Source organism: Castor canadensis, chromosome 16 (genome assembly GCF_047511655.1).
Source record: "Castor canadensis chromosome 16, mCasCan1.hap1v2, whole genome shotgun sequence".
In the NCBI taxonomy this organism is placed as follows: domain Eukaryota; kingdom Metazoa; phylum Chordata; class Mammalia; order Rodentia; family Castoridae; genus Castor; species Castor canadensis.
Window position 1 is genome coordinate 40,644,559 of NC_133401.1, and position 21,349 is coordinate 40,665,907.

Here is a 21,349-nt window from a genome sequence, read left to right on the forward strand (position 1 = left end):
AATACACTGTATCAGATATTCACTTAGCATTGACTCTCATCAGGTTTTATAAGTCATTTAGAAGTGATTCAATGTCTGAAATAATATGCATAGCTTATGTGCAAACACCGTGCTAGTTTATATAGGTACTTGAGCTTCCGTGGGTTTTGGTATCCAAGGGAAGTCCCAGACCCAGTCCCCATGTTAACAGCACTGGTTCAGTCTGTGATCAGAAGACTTCCAAATTCTTTGTATCCCACCTGGAAGAATCCATGGCAGGACACATGGCTGTAAGTGGAATTTATTAAAAGTTAGAGAAAAGAAATACAAAGGGAAGCATGGTAGGGCCCAGGTGGAAGCTGGAAGCCAAAAGAGCGTGCTTCTGTTCTTCAGGTGCTTTTATTTACTTTTTATTTATTTATTTATTTGCAGTACTGGAGCTTGAACTCAGGGTCTTCATCTTGAGCCACTCCACCAGCCCTATTTTTGTGAAGGTTTTTTTTGAGATAGGATCTTTCAAGCTATTTGCCCAGGTTAGCTTTGAACCTCGATCCTCCTGATCTCTGCCTCCTGAGTAGCTAGGATTACAGGCATGAACCACCAGCACCCAGCTTTTCAGGTGCTTTTAAAACCTACGATAATTTACAGGAAGAGGAGAACAAGGAGCTTCCCATCCAGTAATCAATGAGTGGAGAGGGGCATGGACAGTTCTCAGCCAGGTGAGGGTGGTCTGGGCTATTCCTGGGCAACACCATATAAGTCCCAAACTTTCCCTACCTCCAGCCTGTCTCACCCATGGATACAGAGGGGCAAGGGACAGCTGTATTTGTGTTCCAGCTACTTGAGGGAGCTCAACATTATCTGATATAATAAAGGAACCCCCTACCACCACCACCAAGCCCTTGTGGGGTGCTAGTGTGTTCTGTGGTGGTGTCTAGGAAACCATAGTCCTGAAAGGTAGGCAAGCTGTCCCCAAGACCAAAGCTAGTATGCTTGTCACTACCTAAGAGGAGGCTGTAGCACTCACTCTGGTAGGTTCCCAATTCTCAGAAAGCAGTATTGCAACTCCAACTTTCTCTGTGCATTTTTGCTTTTGGTTCGAGTCTTTCCCTATTCCTCCTGGAGTTCAGCCAACTCCACTTCCAGTAACTTGGTTATTTTTAAACACTATTTGGTCCCCAAAGAAGTAACCCAATCTTTCTGTGCCAGTGAATCGCCCAAGAGTAGCTGACATATTGAAGTAGCTAATGAAACTGTTAAGTCTGATAAAAATTGTGAGTTAATGAACTAATGCCGCATGTTTTCCATGTATTATTACATCTGGTTACCATGGCCAGGTTTAGTGTAACTGACACTAGAAAAGTGGCCTTGAAGATTTCCTTGGTTTTTGCATCTAGCAGGAGAAGAGTTCAAGCAAGACACAAATATTCAGCAAAAAGGGCTGGTGTAGCAGCTTAAGTGGTAGAGCACCTGCCTTGCAAGTATGAGGCTCTGGGTTCAAACCCCAGTACCACCAAAAAAAAAAAAAAAAAGTAAGATGCAAAGATTCAGTAAAATAACAGTAAAATTCATTAGGAAAGGATTACACTTTCAACAGACTGAAAGCAGGTTGTCTCTAGAGTGAGAGCAATGAGGTCAGCGGGGAGAGAAAGAGAGAGGCATTTTCCTCACAAATTACACCCAAATTCATACCCAATCACACCCACAACCCACCCAAGTCACAGAGACTTTAGAATTACCCTCCACCCATCCAAGGATCCTGGCAGCTCCTTGACATCTCAAAGAAGAAAGCAGAAGGAGGTAGCTCCTCTTGTCTCCCTGTTCCTGTACTTAGCACCTAAAAGAAGATGGGAGGGGCCAGCTGTTTTAGAGCTCCTTGTTCCAATGTCAGAGTCGCCCTTTAAATACTTATTAAAATTATATGATTTCCCTGTCAATTCATGTATCTATTCCACCTCATAATGTTCCCATCTCATGGATGGGAAAACAAAATGATGCCCAGAGAAATCAGTAACTTCCAGGACCCCAGCTAGCAGGTGAGTGGTCCAACGAGTACTGAAGTGATTCTGCCTGAAGCAAGGTAGGGTCCTCTGGCTGTCTTTGATGCCTGGTAGACACTCTGGGAAGGATGCCTTTGTGTTGTTACTATGGGGACGGAGAAGTTACTGATGTTTGAACTGTTTCCTGTTTAAAGTTACACCACCAGGCGCTGGTGGCTCACTCTGCAATCCTAGCTACGCAGGAGGCAGAGTTCAGGAGGATCGCAGTTCAAAGCCAGCCCCGGGCAAATAGTTCATGAGACCCTATCTCAAAAAAACCCATCACAAAAAGGGGCTGGTGGAGTGGCTCAAAGTGTAGACCCTGTGTTGAAACCCCAGTACTGCTCCCCAAAAAGTAAATAAAGTTAAGTGTAGGATTCTCTACAATATTGTAAAACTTTTGGCTAGCAGAGAGCGTTACATTATTTTTGCAAAATGTGAAGGGTGGGATGAGTTTTCAATTTAATACACTTAAATGCATTTATTTTATAGTTTATGTTATTTACTGATTTAATTGAATGCATGGATGAGGCACACTGATAATTCAGTACATGTATCCAGCGTATAATCAATAAGCTTAAATCTAGAAATTTAAAAAATGACTATAAACAGTTCTCAGTTTGCCAGTGTAAAAATAGCCTAAAGGCAACATGAGCTTCCATTAAATTGTTGAAAAACAAAGTGAGCTGAAAATAGGCTTTAAGTAAAGATTTCAGTGGATCTCTCTTTCCTTCCAGCCATCCCTCCATTTATCATGAACACTCTGGAGAAGAAAGCCTTCTTGAAGGTAAGCCCAGTTCTGTTGTCATTTTCTTAATCCTTCCATGCTCTTTCAGACTTCATGCCATACAGAATATTCCATTCATAAATAGTGGATACAGAAATGGAAGGTCAGTTTCTCTCGGGCACTTCTGTAACTGAAAAAATGTTTCCAGGGACATTTTATTCCTAATCTCAGATATTTCAAAAAGCCATTATACATGAAGACCACAGCTGTTGTGAGGTCACAACTTGGCTTTATACTCAGTCATTTGTCATATGCCCAGAAAGATAGATGGCATGGATTTAGAATATGTTTATAGTATATCCATAATATCAAGAATGGGAAAAGACTGGAATGTAGAGTCCTGGTATATTTTTCTTTGACGATCACACCTAATAATTCATTAATCTGTCAGCTGTCCCTGCTGAAGGTCTGGAAATACTTGAGAGTGAAGTTGTAACCAAGAAATCTTAGCACACTTTATGTGATCTTTTGAGATTGGATTTTGTAGGTTCCATGATTAATGCAGTATTACTTGCACTTGACCTCATAGCAAAGGTATATAGTGGGATTGGGTGGCTTCTAGGCTCATGGTGTTTGGAAACTGAGGTGGTCACATCTACCAGGAGCAGTGGTTCGGTTCCTCACTGGAGGAGCAAGTGTGCCATGGTGAACACGGCAGCTCCCTGCGGTGAGTTGAGTCTTAGAAACAGACCTGTAACACAAGAAGTTTCTTTCTATAAAGCTTTAGAAAAAGGGCATTGTTCACAGTTCAAACCTTTCTTGAATGGGCTCCATGGTGACTAGTATTCTAAGTGCCCTGTCCACATGCTCATGGACCTGTATACTTTCTAAGGACCCCAGTAGGAAAACTAAGGCCAATGCTCCATAGCCACTTTCTCTTCAATTTCATTAGAAAAATTAGCTATGAAAATACGCTATGAGGTATTGAGCACATCACTTGACCCCATGTAAGAAAAGGCGTCCTTAGCACCCCCTTTCTTTGGGGTCACGGAAGGTTTGTGTTCCCCAAGCTATAGTGTTTGACACTGCCATGCCAGCAGTGCTACCTGTGGTGGAGTGCAATAGAGTGTCATAGTTGCTCTGTGGTGACAAAACTTTGCTCTTTGGAGGGTTCTTGGAGGAATCCCACAGACCCAGACCCTGCTCTTCCCAGGGAGCTGCACCCTCAAAAGCCCTCTCAGACCCATGGTTCTCCTTTGGCGGCTTCTGACAGCCTTAGTCACAAGATTAATCAAAAATGCAGAACAGTTACAGATATTTAAACAGTACATCTCCACAGTTTCAGTTACCTCTTGTCAACCATGGTCCAAAACTATTAAATGGAAAATCCCAGAAATTAACAATTCACAAATTTTCAATTGTGAACTATTTTGAGCAGTGTGGTAAAACCCTGCACTGCCCTGCTACACCTTGCCTGGAATGTGAATCATCCCTTTGTCCATCACACCCACACTGCCTGCTTGTTAGTCACTTAAGTGGCCATCTTTGTTATCAGCTCAACCGTCTCAGTTACTTATGTTCGAGGAACACATATTTTATGTAATTATGACCCTAAAGCACAAAAGTAGTGATGCCTGTAATTTTACTACAGTACATCATTATAGTTGTTCTATTGCATCATTAGTTGTTATTATTAACCTCTCTGTGTGACATAGGTTTGTCTACATAAGAAAAAATATGGTATATATCAGAATGGTACTATTCAGGCATCCACTGAATCCTGAACAAGGGGGCCACTTTATAAAACAAAATGTAATTGTGAACTTGACATTTGGCTGACTTTTATAAATTTTATTTTGAAGATTCATGAAAAGGGTTTGCTGGAATCTCTTTCTGGTGCAAAGCAGCTAAGGAACAGTTTATGAACTAAAGACGTAATTCTACCTAAAAACTACCAAATGATACAAGTCATCTGAATTCACCAACTTTGACATTCCCGTGATTTTCATGTAATCTGAAAACAAATTCAAGCCCCTTCTTCAGGTCATCCCTTCTCAAACCTATAGTCATTCAGGCTTTGAGAGAGAAAACTTGTAAAATGAATTTAGCATGGGAGCTATCGACTTCATTCTTCAGAACAGTGGATGGATCGGTAACTCTGAAGACTTTGAGTTAGTGTCCCATTGTTCTCTGCTGGCTCTTGATCTGAGAGTGATAGCATTTCCACTGGGGCAGGTGTTGACCTGAGCAGCCTTTGGCTTGCTTGCTTGTTAACTCTTAAACTATTAGCATTGAAAGCAAGGAAGACTTGAAAAGTAAAATTAATAAAGCAACTCCCTTCCTGCTGAATTGATACAAGTCAGACTTCAAAAGCAAGGCCAGATTTCTAGATGGATACAGGCTTGGAGAAAATGATCATCTTATCATGTTAGCTTTTCTGCCATGTCAGTGACAGAAAAGTGAGGTACATGTGGGTGACTCAACCGATGTGTAACAAGGTCATGATCGTCATGATTTTGCTGGTGACTCTGAAGACACTTTGGAGGCCACCTTCTGTGGCAGCATCTCCACCAGTTAAACTTTCCCTGTTCCTTTCTTTCAGCCTCTCAAATGGCATCCAGCTTGGCGCCGGAGTAGAGGCTAAGACTCTTGTCACTTGCTGCTGCCAAAGTGACATTACATTACTTGAAGAGCCTGTGGGCCCTGGGCACATGCTGGTCATTAACATGTCCGTATCATTGCTTGGAATTCCACAGACTCTACTTAGTACTCTCTCTCTCTCTCTTTTTTTTTTTTTTTTTTTTTTTTTTTTGGTGGTGGTGGTACTGGATATTGAACTCAGGGATTCATGCTTGCTAGGCAGGCCCTCTACCACTTGAGTCACTCTGCCAGCCCTGGAATTCCACAGATTCTATAAGAAAGTTTGCATTTCAACATACTTCAGTGCTGAAGAGTTAGGCTATATGGGAAAACCCATGAAATGAAGTCAATACTTCATTGTCATATTTCAGTCATGCCTTTGAACTCCTGGGGTCTCGATGTTGGAGTGGTAGCCACAGTTCCTCTTATATCTCTGTGACAAACACTAGGCAGAAGACATAGTTGGGCTTATTGTGGGATTTTCTTGCTGTGACAGATGGAAATAGCTAATGCCATACCCCAGCATTTTCTCACATGAAAGGAAGGAGCGAATGCTATAAGCATCCTAGCCCAGTATGGCCACACTGTTCCAGGCCCTGTCATAATTAAGAAGATGAATAACCATCACGTTCTCCCTACCCTCATCCTAATTTGTGGGTTTTAGCTCGACTTGGTATCGTACTCTTCGATGATAATTTGGAAGTGTGCCACCTCGCTTACCCTTCCCAGAGAGCCTTCTGCCTGCGCCAACTTCCCATTCTGAAGGGACCCCTGATTTTGGAGCATTTGTGGCCAGGTGGAAAGATGTGACGAGAGCAGCTCAAGGATGAATCCAAGAACCTCCCTAGGTGCGAGGCATCTGGTTGTAGCTGTTCTTTCAACTCCAACAGAAGATGCTGCTTTGAAAAAAATCAAGGCTAGGTTGTTGTGAAATACCCATGACATACCAACCACTCCCAAGTTCAGGGTTGCTGTTCCATTTGAATATTGCATTTTGCCTATGTAGAGAAGACCTTGTGTTCTGATGGTATCAACACTACTAAAACACACAGATTCTATCAATACCTGTGCTTCTTCACGTTCAGAGCATTTCTCATGTTCTATTTGGGAAATCGGGCTTTGCTGTACACCTTTCACAAAGGCTCAAGAGACCATTTTCTATGTAGCAGATGACACCTGTCCAGGCAGCCCCTGCCTTGGTGCCCACAGCTCCAGCAGCCAAGTGTCCCTCCCATACAAGGAGGACTGATTTGGGTTTTTCCTTTGCAAATGACCAAACTCCTCTGCAAACATGAAACTAATTGAACATTGTCAGTTGTTTTAAATGATTGTGCTTGGGGAGCATTTGGTGTGACTCATCCTCCTCCCTATGCCTTACCTTTTCTCAAGTGGAGTGCTGCAAAAAAAAAAAAAAAAAAAGGAAGAAAAAAAGGAACCAGCTATGGGCAGGTGACTCATGGAAAAATTTGCAACTAACCAAACAGTTCACCACCTAAAAGTGCTTCCATGAACAACTTTCTTGCAGACTAATTCCACTTATCTCTTTAAAGTTGGGTCATTCATGCTGACACTCTCATTGGGAATAAATGTTGGCTTGGATCCTAAAATAGTTCTCATTCCCTTTAATTCTAGGTCTTTTATATTCCCTTTAATAAAAATGGACTGCTTTCTACTCAGTAGTTTTTCAGTTATCTGCTGATTGTGAACATAACATTTTTGTGTTCATTCACAGGCAGTCTGGGAGGGACTAGAGTCAGAGAAGTAGGACATGAACTGTGCTTTCAAGGAACCTGTAGCTGGGGGAGTGGCTCAAGTGGTAGAGAGTCTGCCTAGCAAGCATGAGGCTCTGAGTTCAAACCCCAGTACTACCAAAAAACAAACAAACAAACAAAAAAAAACTCAAGGAACCTGTAGCATAATAGGAGAAACACACAGAACAAATGACTCTAATTATGGTGGTTACAGCATGAGGCAATGAATAGCACAAAAAAAGCTGTCTTACCCAATTGGCGTAGGTGTGCAGAGACTTGAAGATGACCAGTCTCCTGGCTAAGGACAAAGAGCATGGCTTATGGAAGATTTGTGGATGATTAGGTTGGCAGGATGTAGGCAGTGTGTAGGGATTAACTCTATCATGTTCGAAAATTAACTCCAAATGGTTCACCGTAAAAGTCTACAGCCACAAAACTACTAGAAGAAACTATAACGGGACACTGCATATTCCTTACACAAATATGGACAGTCCATCAAAGAAACATTGACTTCATCAAAATTTTAAGACTCTGCTCCTCAAAAGCTATACAGAGAAGGAAAAGACAAGAAACAAATTGGGTGGAAAATTTGCCAAGCAAATCGTTTTGAAAAGAACTTGTATCCAGGATAGATAAAAGTTTCAGCATTCACTCAAGAAGACAGCCCAGCACAAAAATGGGCAAAAGGTTTGGACACTACACCAAATGTATACAAGATACTAAATGAGCACATAGAAAGATGCTCAGTACTTTAGTCACTGGAGAAAGTAAAATTAAAACCACATGAGCTATCCGGACATATCTACAGGAATGGCTACAGTTAAGAAGACTGACAATAACAGGTGGTGGTGAGAAAAAGGAGGATGTGGAATCCTCATACCCTGCTGGGGAGAAGCTGAAATGGGGCAGTGACTTTAGAAAAAGTTTGGTAGTTTTTACAAAGTTGAGCATATGCTACCATATGATCCAGCTATTTCACTCTAATGTACTAACTAGGAGAAATGAAAGTGTGTGACTTCCAAGCTCATGCCTATAATCATACTCAGTAGGCAGAGATCAGGAGGACGGTGGTTTGAGGCCAGCCTGGGCAAATATACTTGAGACCCTATCTGAAAAATACCCAACCCAAAAAAGGGCTGGCAGAGTGGCTCAAGTGGTAAAAGCACCTGTCTAGCAAGTATAAGACCCTGACTTCAACCGAGTATCACAAAAAAAAAAAAAAAAGTGACCATAAAAGATGAAAAATAGCAGCTGTATTCACAATAGTTCCAAACTAGAAGCAACTCAATGTTCATCAATAGGAAAATGTATAAACACGTTGTGGTATATCCATACAGTGGAATACTTAAGTCAGCAAGAAAAAAGTAATGAGCCACTGATGTATGCAATAATAACAAATATAAAATCCTAGGAAATGCAAACTAATATATGGGGAGAGAAAGTAGACCAGACGTTGCCAGGAAATGGTGCCGGTTTTCAGGAAGAGAACAGCACAAGGAATAAGAAAAATACTTAAAGTGTTGGGTATATTCTTTACTTTGCTTGTGATGATGGCAACTTATGTTCACTAGCTTGAATTTATTTGAAGTTTAGTTAAAATGTCTTCTGCATGGTTCTGTCAAGTAAGACATGTCCATCCCTTTAGCTATGAATATTCTCAGCTCACTCATTTAGTCCTAGACTAAGTTCTTTTGGAGAAGTAGGGATGAGTTAGGCAGAATGAGGTGTGGAGACAGTGTCAGGCTGGGCTTTAAGGAATAAGTTCGAATTCTCCAGGATCTTTGTCATTACGAGGAGCATTTAGTTTGTACCTGTCTATCCCTCAGATGTCACGTAGCTGTGCCTTTTGGGTAACAGGCTAGCCCAGTTTGCTGCAGACAAGAGTCCACCTGAAATCAGCACAGCATCTCACTCAGCACTTAGCCTGCCTTCCCATCACCACAGTGTGTCCCAGCCCCAGTGTCACATGTCCAGGAGGACCTGGGGAGTGAAATTACCACCCTCTTATGAAATGCCTTCATCAAACAGCCAGTTGCCCAAGATACAGTGCAATCAGGTGTCACATAATGGCGTCTCCACAGATGTGATGACAGTCCCGCAAGGGTAGACATCCAGTTTTCAGTGAGATGAAATCCCCTAATGATGCGTTTCTCAGAATATAACCTGCCATGCAGTGACACATAACTGTATTTTCTTCTTTCTACCTTGGGTGGGGGGAGCTGTCTACCTGGCCTGTATGGATCCATTTCCTTTTGGTGACATTCTACCTTTCCTCTCCAGTCCCTCCCTTTCTTCCTGTATGTTGACCTTCCTGATGTTCCTTTTTTGCCAGAGGAGTCTCCTTGGGGACCAGGGTAATGCCTGCCTCCTAAGCACGACATCCCATAACAGCGTGGGCTGGCTCCTAACTAAATTGCTGCTTGCGTTACAACCAGTTCCCAACATAGCTCCAGCTATTTTTGTGGCCTTATTTAGATAACATTATAGCTCCTTGCTCTTATATTGTATATTTTGATATCAATCTTTTTTAAAAACTAAAAATCTAACAGCATTTAATTTCCAAAAAAAAACCCAGCCCATTCCTTTCCACTGGGGAGGGGAGAACTAATAAAAAATGTTTATGCCAAAAATAGTCTTAACCAGATTGATGGCAACTAAAACCAAGAGAGAGAGTGCAAGGGGGTGGGGAAAGTAAACATTTAATGCCACAGCCCCTGCCATGTTTTAAGCACCCTCCTAGTGTTGTCCACACACTTTGAGGACACTGATAACATTGCTCATTTTCATCCTAACAAGGAAACTACCTTTTCCCCACTGTCGGGAACTGACTCAGAGGGCAGAGACCTGAATGCAGGTTTGTGTGTTGTCTCAAACCTTGTGGTCAGATGATCCTGCTCACCTCAGCCAGGAGGTAAATTTCAATTAAATGGCAGCTCTTTCTCCACCTCCCGTGCACATCCAAGAAGTATTCAGACTGTATTATGTGAGGGAGAAAGTGGTGAAGGCGCCTGGTCTTTGCATGCATGTCCATGTGCAGATCAGAGGGTGCCAGGGAGTCAGGACTAACACCTGCAGTGTCACCCCCAGGTTTCACTAACCATGTTGCATCTGGCTCTTGTGACAAGAAGAGCTTCCTTCCAAATAATTGTCAGGAGAAATGTCTCTAAGGCCTGTGTAAAAAATATTCACAATTGTTTGTTTCTCAACACAGAGGTTCCCGTGGATGAGCGCTCCAATTCAAGTTGGATTAGTTGGCTTCTGGTGAGTGGAAATTATCTTTTTTAAATATCTATTATTTTTACAGGAACGGCTTATGTGGACGAGTACCTGCTTTGCAAGCATGAAGCTCTAAGTTCAAAGCCCAGTCCCACCAAAAAAAAAAAAATCTATTATTATAATTTTTTTATTATTATTTTAATTATATGTGTATTTATGCATGTGTGATGACCAAGTCAGGATTGTTAGCATATGGATTACTTTTAGATTATTAATTTCCTTTTTAAAAATAAAGACAACCTATGAAAAGCAAGAGGAAAAAAATGGGTAATATGTTACAGATATTTTGAAAATAAGGTTAACCCAAAACTTATGGTCCTAATAATTAAGGAGAAATAAACTGTGTACAGAGACCTACAAAGCATGGGATATCTGCATGGTTTTTTTCAAACTCCTGTGACCTCTTTAGCTTTTGTTGTTTTGTTTGTTTATTACCATTATTTTGGCAATCCTAGGTCATAAAATTAACAGGACATGTTTTGGGAAGGCAGCCTGATGCTCTAAAGAAGAGAGAAGATTGTTATAAAATAGGAAAATAATCCAAAAAGATGTTCAAAATGCTGACATGTCCTTTTTCCTTTTTTTCCTAAGCTTGGTGTTTGCCACGCCCCTGTGCTGTGCCCTGTTTCCTCAGAAGAGGTACTTGTTCCTTATTCTTCAGGGTGACCAGGACTTTTAGTCATAAAATCCAGTCGGAGATAGAGATGCAGTGATTCCCTTTCACTGGCAGGAAGTTGCAACTCAAAAGAACAGAAAAGCGAAGCTCTCTATAGGAAGACAGAGAGGCAGAACTCAAACCCACATCCATCCTCAAATTCTCTTTTCTACCCTGTGTTACAAATTTGAAAAGGCTTCATTTATCCTCTTCTAAGAGTCACATTCACTGTGGTGCAAATCACTTTTATAAAAATTTAGCTATGGTTCGTTGACATCCAGTCCATTGCCAAGTGCATCTGTGAGGCAGATCTGTTGGCATTTAGTGTCTGCCCTGAGCTCAGGAAGCTGGTACACTTGCTCCTCTTCTTCCTGCTACTTTTCCCTAAAAGCTTTGCGGGGCATGTGTCTTTCATCACAAACTGCCCTTGAATTCTGTGTTGATGCAAATTTGAACTGACTGGCATTGAATCAGCAAATGAGGTCTGCAGCTTCCTCTTAATCTCACACCAGAGCACAAGAACACAGGGAAGTTTGGGGGTTTGTTTCAGTGTCGCTTCATCTCTGACCTTGAGTGCCCTTTCCTTTATGGGTCCTAAACACAGGGTCTGTTCTTTCAAAGTAGGTTTGGATGAAGTGTTCTGTTGTAGAACTGACTTCCTTAGGACCTCCACTTGATGGAGACTTCTGCCTCTTACCTGCTCTGCCACTCTGCCTTCGACCCCATGCTCGTGGGACAGGATATTGTTCGTCCAGTGATCCCTCCTGGCCAGAACAGCACCCTCTGAATGGGATGGCACCTTCAGGTCCTCTATTGAGCCCCTCCAGATGAATGTCTCTGTCTCTGAAGCAGAGAACCATTGTCTATTTAAAGTCCAAAGCCCCAGACCTCAGGGCTTGACTTAGGAGCGTCCATTTCTCTAGTGACCAGCAGGAATGTGCCAGGTTCAGCAGTGCCCTTGAACTTGGAGACTGAGACACAGGGGAGGTGGATACCCACACCAAATAAACACTTCAGAAATGCAGCATCTGTCATTGGACAGGGAAAGGACTGTAGATGTTAACACCCACAAAGAAGAATCCTGTGGTGCCTTGGTGGTAAGAAACACAATATACTTCTGTTCGTGATTCGTTTTCACCCTACGCACAGGAATAAAGTTTTCTGTAGCTACAACTGCTTTGGGGTCAAAGCTGTCTGAGAGAAGAGGTTTCACATTTTTGGAAACCATTGCTTTTTCGCCCAGATCTGTCTAGAACTGAAGCTTACTGGTTGGATTTTTGTCTCTTCATTTGTTTGTTTTCCTCTCTTGGCCCTCAGTTGCTTGGTGCAATTAGTCATGTTTCTTGGTTCATAACACACTGCTATCACTGGCGACCCTGTTTTAATTCCTTTTAGTTATTTATTTACTTATTTTTCTTGATGGTACGGAGTTTGAACTCAGCCTCATACTTGCTAGCCTCATACATACTTGTCTCCATCACTTGAGACATGCCTTCAGCCCTGTTTGCTTTACTTGTTTTTCAGACAGTCTCACAGTTTTGCCTGGGGCCAGCCTCAGACTATGGTCCCCTACCTATGCCTCCAGCACAGCTGGAGATTATGGCATGTACCATCCAACACACCCAGCTTGTTTGTTAAGATGGGGTCTTGCTAACTTTTTGCCTGTCCTGTCCTCATTCTCCACCTGATCCTCTCAATCTCTACTTCCCAAATAGCTGGGATTGCAAGGCATGAATCATTATACCCAGCTACTTTTATTTTATTTATTTGAATGACATAATGAACATCTATGAATCCATTGCTCAATGGATAAAAATACTACATATAAGTTACATCTTATGGACTTCTCCCAGGCTGGCTGGGCCTCTCCTGCAGTTTTGACTACTGTGCGAATCTTGTGTACACACACACACCTTTAGTTTTTGTTCTTTGGAACTTTTTATTTTTTAGGTGGTACTGGGGTTTGAACTCAGAACCTCATGCTTACTAGGCAAGCACTCTATCTCTTTTGCCATACCTGTAACCCTCTTTTGGAACTTTTTAGACAAGATCATACCACATATAGTTTTCTGGTACTCTTTTTTTCTTATTGAATATTGAAAGCTTCATCGATCGTTGCATGAGGTTGTATCCATCCATTATCCTTGCTGTGTAATAGTCCATTGTGTGAACACATTGCACTCATTCCCTTGCACGATGAGTGATAATGACACACGCCTTACTAACCTCCTTAGGAAGCAGCAAACCTGCTACTTTGAGGGAAATGTGTAGCTTTAAATGTTCCTATGAGAAAGAATGGCTCAAAATCCACATGGCCAGCTTAAATTAAAAAGGGCAGAGAAGTAAACTCCATATAAAAAAGGAAAGAGAAAAGATCAGAAATAAATAAAATATGTAACAAAGAAAGGAAAAGGAATGGCAAGGAAAAAGTCAAGGTTGGTTCTTTGAAAAGAGTTACAGTTGTACAATTCTCCAGGGAAGTTAATCAAAACAAAGAGAATGCTTTGAATACACTCAGTGAAAAGGAGGTGTAAACTCAGATTAAGCAGAGGCTAAAAGGATTACAGGAAAATGATTTCAAATGAAGAAGGTGCCTCTGTGGGGTTTTCTCAAGTTTTTTTTCTATACATAATTTGTCTTCTATTCATTTGGAATGTTTTTATACAAATTTGTATCCTGATTCTTATCTTATACTTTACCACATCTCAATTATATAAAACACCAAATATTTTAAGAAGCTAAGTATATATCAAAATATCAGCAGTTTTTCTGGTAGTAGGCATTTTGCACAATTTTTCTTCATGACTTAATGAGTATGTGTTTACAATAAAAAATAAGCTTTAATGTGCTTACTGATATAATACATTAAATACATTTTTAAGTGCATAAAACAAAGACATTATGTTTTTATTTTTGCTTTTTGCAGTGCCGAGCAAGCACTCTGTCACTGACCTTTGTCACCATGTGATTATTGTCACAATGGAACTATGAGTGGTTTTCTCTGCCTTTCTTTTCTTTTTGTACATTTCAGTCCTGGTGTATCGACGATTCAAGACACCAGACCAGGAGTTAAGTTAAAGCAAGCACAAAATTTATTGAAAGGCTAGCAAGGACCCTGACAAGTGGGGTTAGTGAAAGAGCTAAGCCATAAAATAGCTGAAGTCTTAAGGGTTAATACAGGGCTCAGCCTGACTTGGGCACCCCCTACTTTTTTTTTTTTTTTTTTTTTTTGTGGTACTGGGGCTTGAACTCAGGATCTTCACCTTGAGCCACTCCATCAGCCCCCCCCCCCACACCTTTTTTTCCGTGAAGGTTTTTTTTGAGGTAGGGTCTCGTGAACTATTAGCCTGGCCTAGCTTTGAACCGTGATCCTCCTGATCTCTGCCTCCTGAGTAGCTAGGGTTACAGGCGTGAGCCACTGGCACCTGGCACCCCCTACTTTGCAGCTGCGTCTGTAACTGGCTGTCTGAGTAACTTCTGTTGGCCCCGTCCTTACTGAACTGCACATTCCAGGAGGGCCTTGTGAGTCCACTCTGTCCTTGAGACGTGCTGTATACATTTTGTGATGCCCACTCATTATTTTGGAGACCCCCGTTGCTATCTTGGGATATGCTGTCACTTTCCTTAAGGGGTCTGTATTTCATCTCTTCAGATGTCGGTCTTTAAAGATGCTTCTCTGCCTCCCTTATCCAGGAGAGAGACCGCTGCACTTCATTATCTGGGTGAGAAGCCCGCTCCTCACCTCTTCTCAGATGTTTGCTCTTAAGGATGTCTTCCTGACTCTTTAATCTAAGACAAAGTCATTTCTGCCATCTGTTCCCTTTACATTCCCAGGTCATTTCTGCCTTTTATTCCCAGAGGCATTTCTGCCATTTGCACTCCCCCATGTTTGCTTCCCTCACAGTATTATTTTCCTTAGGAAGTGACATTGCTTTTTCCCACACTGTTGGGATCTGATGGTGTCGTCATCATGCACTCTTGCCCATGCTGGGATTTTGCAGCCTGTAATAACAGGCCAGATAGAAGGCTGGGTGTTGCATTCTTAGTTTTCCTTGATTATTTTGATTGCTAGTGACAGGTGATTTTCTGAAGGGAACAGAAGAGTCATTGTGCAGCCCTGTGAAGCACCCCGTTTTCCTGCTCCAGCCCTGGGCCCATACCCCTGCTATTTCTAGCTGTGGTTCCTACCTCTGCCCCTGTTCTAACTCTGTCCTTTCTCTCTCCTCCCAGTTCCATGTCTGTGACAAGCTTGGAAGCCGAGTTGCAAGCCAAGATCCAGGAGAGCCATCCTGAATTGCGGCGTGTGTACTTCAACAAGGGACTGTAACTCAGGGAAAGAAACCTCCAGGGCCAATCCTGCCCACTGCAGACCTCCTGTCGCTGTGTCAGTGAGGAAAGTCCTGTTTGAGCAGGGTTCTCCCAGTGGCAGATCCCTTCAAAGAGCCACATCAGCCTTTTAGTATCAAACTGCTCTTTATAACAGCTTGTGGTGCAGGCCAGGTGCCTGCCACCTGCTGGGTCCCCAACACAAGGATCATGTTGTGATTTACAGAAATACTTCCTTCCCTCCCTCCCTCCCTCCCTCCCTCCCTCCCTCCCTTCTTCTCTTCCTTCCAGTAGCTTTTTCTGGCAACTGTTTTTAAAGACAATATCCCAGTCTGCCTAGGGTTTTAAAAAGCACCACGAGGCATAGAGTAGGCTCTAAGTCTGTGCTCGGTAAATATTTATTTTCTGTCTGTGACAAGGCAATGTGTTCCCCTTCCATTTCAAATCAAGGAGCTCTCAGTAGTGAATTGGGAAGACATAATTTTGCTTCTTTTTTGGGTGGCGGATGAACCCAGTATAGATGCTGAAGGTTTGGGGTTTGGAGGGCAAATGTTCCTTCCTGTACCTTCTGGAAGCCACAGTCATGCACCATCCCTGCAGTCAAGGGTTATATGTAGTCACATTGTCAATGAATTTTCTTGGCTGGTTTTTAAATTGTTCCATACTCTTATAAAGATGTCCACCTGCCCTGCAGTTATTGACCTCACATTCAGTCGTTTCCATCAAATGTCACACATTAGGAGTGTCTTCAGTACCAGTGCTAAGTGACTGGGTGGATCTGGGCTGTTAGATATGTTAAGAAGAGAGGCCACAGGTTCCCCTTCCTGCGGTCCCCTCCAGCCACCCACATCCAGCTCTTTGGCTTTCAGAAAGATGCACTGTGAATGAATCAATAACTGAGTTTACTTGAATGATGTCTGTCACATCCCATCCTGAGAATAATGAAACCATGTCCCACTGTTTACATTACTGTCGTGATGTCACACCTAGGACATTTAGCATAGCAGAGATTATGTTTCCAGTCCAGAGGTATTCAGTGTAGACCATTATAACCCAGAGACTTAAAAGTGAAAAAGAATTAGAAACTACTTAGCTCTGACAGATCCTTTTTCCTGATGATGTGTCCAGACTGAATTTACTCATAAAGAAAAATAGTGTGCCTTGTGTCTGCGTTTCTGTTTTCTCTGAAAGGATTAGTGGATCGGAAGATCCAGGCCTTCTGTGAGACCTATAGAACCTTCTGTAGGTTTGCAGTCAGGCCATGTGAGCACAATGGCTGTCCCATGACGTTCTGGCCTCAGACAGACTTTGCTGTCATCAGTGCTCCTCTTCAGACAATGGTAAAAGGCTTGAAATTAAAGGTGACCTCCCCAAGGTGCTTAGTAGGCACTTTTAATAAAAAGCTAAAGTTTTTGAGCTGGCACCATCCACCCTGCTAACATCAATCTTTGTTCTCACCCCCCCATTCACTCGTCCACCTCCCCAGTTCACGCATAGCTCCACATCAGAACACTGACCGTCAGTGAAAATGTCAACTCACCAAAATGTTCTAGACCCTGGAAAAATAGGACCAAAGCACAGTAATAAGTGTAATGAGTGTGGAATGGTGTGTTTTTTTAACCTGTCTGTTGAACCTTCAGACTCAATGCTTTTCTATAGGAATGTTCTCTGTGTAGTGTAATCATGAGTAATAAAAGAACAAATGAACCAAGATTGGCAATCCTAGCTGATCTTTCTGGAGAACACAAAAATCTACACGAAGTGCAATAAGCTGGTAAGGTGAATAGTTATTAATATTTCTGTTGACAAGATATAAAGAAATATGCTCATCAGTGTTCACTGACAGGCAGTTTTTATGTCAGTATTAGCACAGTGTCTCTCCAGTATTGGAGTCGATGTATCATGAAATGTTAAATAAACTCAGAATGAAAAGAAATTCTCTCTTTTATTTGTATGAAGTGGACAAAGCAGTTTGCATGTTGCAATTGATGGTGCCCCCTTCAGACTTAATATTTGCAGGACCATTAGTAACTCCCAAAGGAGTTACTATTGTCCCTTTAGCAGGAAATAATTTCTATTTTGGGTCACCAGTCTTCTATGTTCTTGAATCCCATTCACAGTAGTCCCCCTTATCTATTGAAGACGTCTTCCAAGACTCCCTATGGAGACCTAAAACCATTGATAGGACCAAATCCTAGATTATGGTTGGGGGAAGGGGTTGTCTTGTTTTGGCAGTACTGGAATTTGAACTCAGGGCCTCATGCTTACTAGGCTCTACCACTTGAGCCACTCCGCCAGCACTTTGGTTATGTTTTTTTCCAATTCATACATACGAATGGTAAAGCTTAATGTATAAATTAGGCACATTATAAATTAATGATAATAACTAATAAAAATAGGACAATTACAATAATGAAAGTTATTTATAACTTATGAGTAGTTTATTTCTGGAATTTTCCATTTGATATTTTTAGACTGCACTGGACCAGGGGTACCTGAAATTGTGAAAAACAAAACCACAGACAAGAATGTGCTGGGTGCCAGGTGCTCACACCTGTAATCCTAGCTACTCAGGAGGCAGACATCAGGAGGATCACAGTTCAAAGCCAGCCTGGGCAAATAGTTTGTGAGACCCTATCTCAAAAAAATCCATTACAGAAAAGGGTTGGGTGGCTGAAGGTGTAGGCCCTAAGTGCAAATCCCAGTACCATAAAAAAAAAGGTACTACTGTAGGTGGGGCTCAGTGGCTCATGCCTGTAATCCTAGTTCCTTGGAGGCAGACATAGGAGGATCTCAGTTCAAGGCCAGCTCAGACAAAAAGAAGTTAGAAAAACCTTGTCTCAAAGAACAAGCTTGGCGTGGTGGTGCACACCTATAATCCCAGCTAGGTGGGAGGTGTATAGGAGGATCCTAGTCAGAGGCCAGCTTGGGCAAAAAGCTTGAGACTCTCTGAAAAATAACTTGAATCAGAAAGGCCTGGAGGAATTGCTCACAAGGCCCTGAGTTCAAACCCCAGCACCAAAAAGAAGATGTACATAGAAACGCATGCCAGGAGCATAACTGTAAGTCAGGGTGGGGATGAGTTTCTGCTTTGGGCAGTGCTTTGGCACTGCCACTAGTGAAATAAATTTGCTTGTCAGGTTGTAACATGTTGGCCATTGTTAAGAGAGAAAGTCTAAATTAAGTGTGCTTCATTAACTTAATAAAGAGGTGAGCATTTTAAACCTCCTTTGTCACGTTTCTGCATCTGCTTTGCTGCTATAACTCTGCGCTCGCCTACATTACTCCAATCCATTCAGGAGCCTGGGGATAGGAGTCCAACAGCTGGGTCCCATCTTCGCTGACTGGCCCCATTTGTGAAGTATGTGCCTTTGGGTGGATGGCATTCCCTGGTGTCACTCAGCCTTCCATACCTGAAATAATCACCTTAGAAAAAGAAAAGTTGCCAGGCGCTGGTGGCTCACACTTGCAATCCTAGCTACTCAGGAGGCAGAGATCAGGAGGATCGAGGTCTGAAGCCAGCCCAGGCAAATAGTTCACAAGACCCTATCTTGAAAAACCCCATTACAAAAAAAGGCTGGTGGAGTGGTTCAAGTGGTAGACCTCCTGCCTAGCAAGCATAAGTCCCCAAGTTCAAACCCTAAACCACCAAAAAAAAAAAAAAAGGGAAAAGTTAGCTTTGTTCACGGTTTTAGAGAGTCCAGCCCATAACCAGGTCACTCATTGCTCTTGTCCTGTGATGGGACAAGATTACAGATGGCAGTAATAGTAGGGACATAGCAGAGCAAATGGCTCACCTCATGACCACAGGGGGAAAAAAAAGGAAAAGAGGAAGAGACCAAATTTCCACTGCAAGGGCACACCCCTAATGACCTAAACCTCCTCCCACTAGACCTCACCTCTTAAAGGTTCCACCAGCTCCCAAAGGTGCCTTCCTGGAGACAAAGCCTTTATCACAAGGACCGCTGGGGGACATTCCAGATCTGAACTGTAGCACTGTGACCTTCACGGGGTTTTGTGTTTATTTGTCCTGATTGTTTGGAGAACATTGTTGAATGTACCTCGCTGAACAGTTGTAAAGATTTATGACTTTGCACAGCAGGTAGCATGCTGCCTGGTCCATGGGAAACACTCAGCAAATGGTTTCCTGCCAGCTGTGTGCTCTAGGAACATTGGACATTCATTCAAAATGCTGAATGTCATTCTTCCCGGCAAGATTTCAGAACCCTGGCAGCTTGCTCCCAACCGAACTAAAAGGATCAGTTTAAAGTCATGTGCAGATGCCGGGGTCCATCCCATAAGAATGTCCAGTTATTGAGGTTTTGCATAAATGAGAAAGCTAACTCCTGGGAGTGCTGTCCTAGTCACCTGGGAGCCCAGATCTGTCATTGAAGATAGCTCTGTACAAAAAAGTAGACCACTGGAAGGTGCTAACACAATTACTTTTTCTTCTGCACATCCAGGATGTTTCTAAAACTGAAGGAAAATAAGGTTCCATCCTGTCATATGACTAAGGTGTGTCACTTGATCACTAGATAAGCCAGGTGTGATACTCAGGCCAGCACATCCATGCTTGTCTGTGATGCAGATGTGCGGGCTTGCCTAGACAGCAGGACAGGAGGTCCGGTGACCCCTGCACACGTCACAGCTTGAGAAGTTCTGGTTACCTTTCTCATGTCCCAAGGTCAGCTTTGCTGGGTCAGTTGGAAGTCAACTTGTGCTTTTTTATGAGTCTATGTATTCACGCCCTTACCAGATTCTAAGAAAACTGCAGAGGGTCAGCATTGACATGCTCAGCAACATGGGGCCCCAGGCTTATGAGGGCAGGTCTGTCAGCTCACTCCACTACCATGGCCAGCACCAAAACAAATGGCACCAACCAAGGTCCACATGGTCATCAGGTTCAGCCTGGGGTCTTCCTGTAAATCTGCAGTATTGTCATGTCCCATCCAAATGTGGAAAGAGGAAGTTCTGTGTCACGAGGAAGTAAATCATAGCCAGGATGTGGAAAGAAAAGGGATCTGGAGATTTCTCTGAGAACAGAGCTGCAAAGGAATTTGATCCCCTCTAGAACCCAGAGACCTGCAAGTGAGTCACCAAGCTGAGACCTTTTCTTCCACAGTCAGTCCCTTCCACTCATTTGGAAGACCCCACACTCTCCGCTCTGCAGCAGGAGGGCTGGATTTCTGTGGGCGTGGTGGCTTTTTTCCCAAGGAGCCCCTGATATCCCCCAGCTAAAGAGAAGAAACTCTGGGCTCAGAGACATGGATTGGCTTGTCTCATGTCACATGGCAGCTGAACGACAGTCTCAGTCCACATCTGCCCAGCCCCAAAGGCCCTGTACTGACCTCACAGCTCCACCAACTGTGACAAGTACAGCTCACCTCGCACAGCACTTTACATCCTCTGGGTGTTGTTTGCAACTTTATCCCTGGGACTCCCCAGGGCTTCCTCTGAACCTTTATCTCCATTGGAAAGGTGGGAGGCAGTCTTGAAGAGGTGATGTCACCCTCTCTCTCTCTCTCTTTCACACACACACACACACACACACACAGTTTATAATGCACATAGAGTTTAAATGAACACCCAGCCAAGATCAAAGTTATGCCAGCAAGGTCATTTCTAGGTTGGGTCCCATATGAGGGTCACAGGACCAAAGAGTCTCCAAATGTGACCTCTGAACCTTGGCATCAGCACCCCTGGGAACCTAGACTTACCATTCTCAGGCATCCCACTTTACTGGCTGGGACACTGAGGTGGGAATCAGCCAGCTCTTCACAAGCCCTCAGTTAGCCCTGATGGCAGCCAAGCTTTAGAGCCACCGGCTGGGAGAAGGAGTGCTGGCCTTAGATTCCCCAGGCTCGAATTCCACTCCCTTCCTTGAATCCAAACTGGCTAAGCTCTGCAAACCTCAGTGTTGTCATCTGGAAAATGGAGACAGTATTCCTCGGGTTGT

The 21,349-nt window shown here is 42.9% G+C and overlaps 1 protein-coding gene across 5 annotated transcripts in view; it reads left to right on the plus strand.

The window, feature by feature from the left end:
- The window catches only part of Sfxn1 (sideroflexin 1), a 66,867-nt gene extending 49,538 nt beyond the window's left edge, over window positions 1–17,329 (plus strand). For all 5 annotated transcript variants that reach the window (XM_074058662.1, XM_074058661.1, XM_020171079.2 and 2 more), the window contains 4 exons: window positions 2,756–2,805; window positions 10,348–10,397; window positions 11,004–11,051; window positions 15,298–17,329. In XM_074058662.1, coding sequence (XP_073914763.1) covers window positions 2,756–2,805; window positions 10,348–10,397; window positions 11,004–11,051; window positions 15,298–15,394 — 245 coding nt within the window. In that variant the 3' untranslated portion in view covers window positions 15,395–17,329. The remainder of the gene's footprint in view (window positions 1–2,755; window positions 2,806–10,347; window positions 10,398–11,003; window positions 11,052–15,297) is intronic.
- Window positions 17,330–21,349: the final 4,020 nt, after the last annotated feature.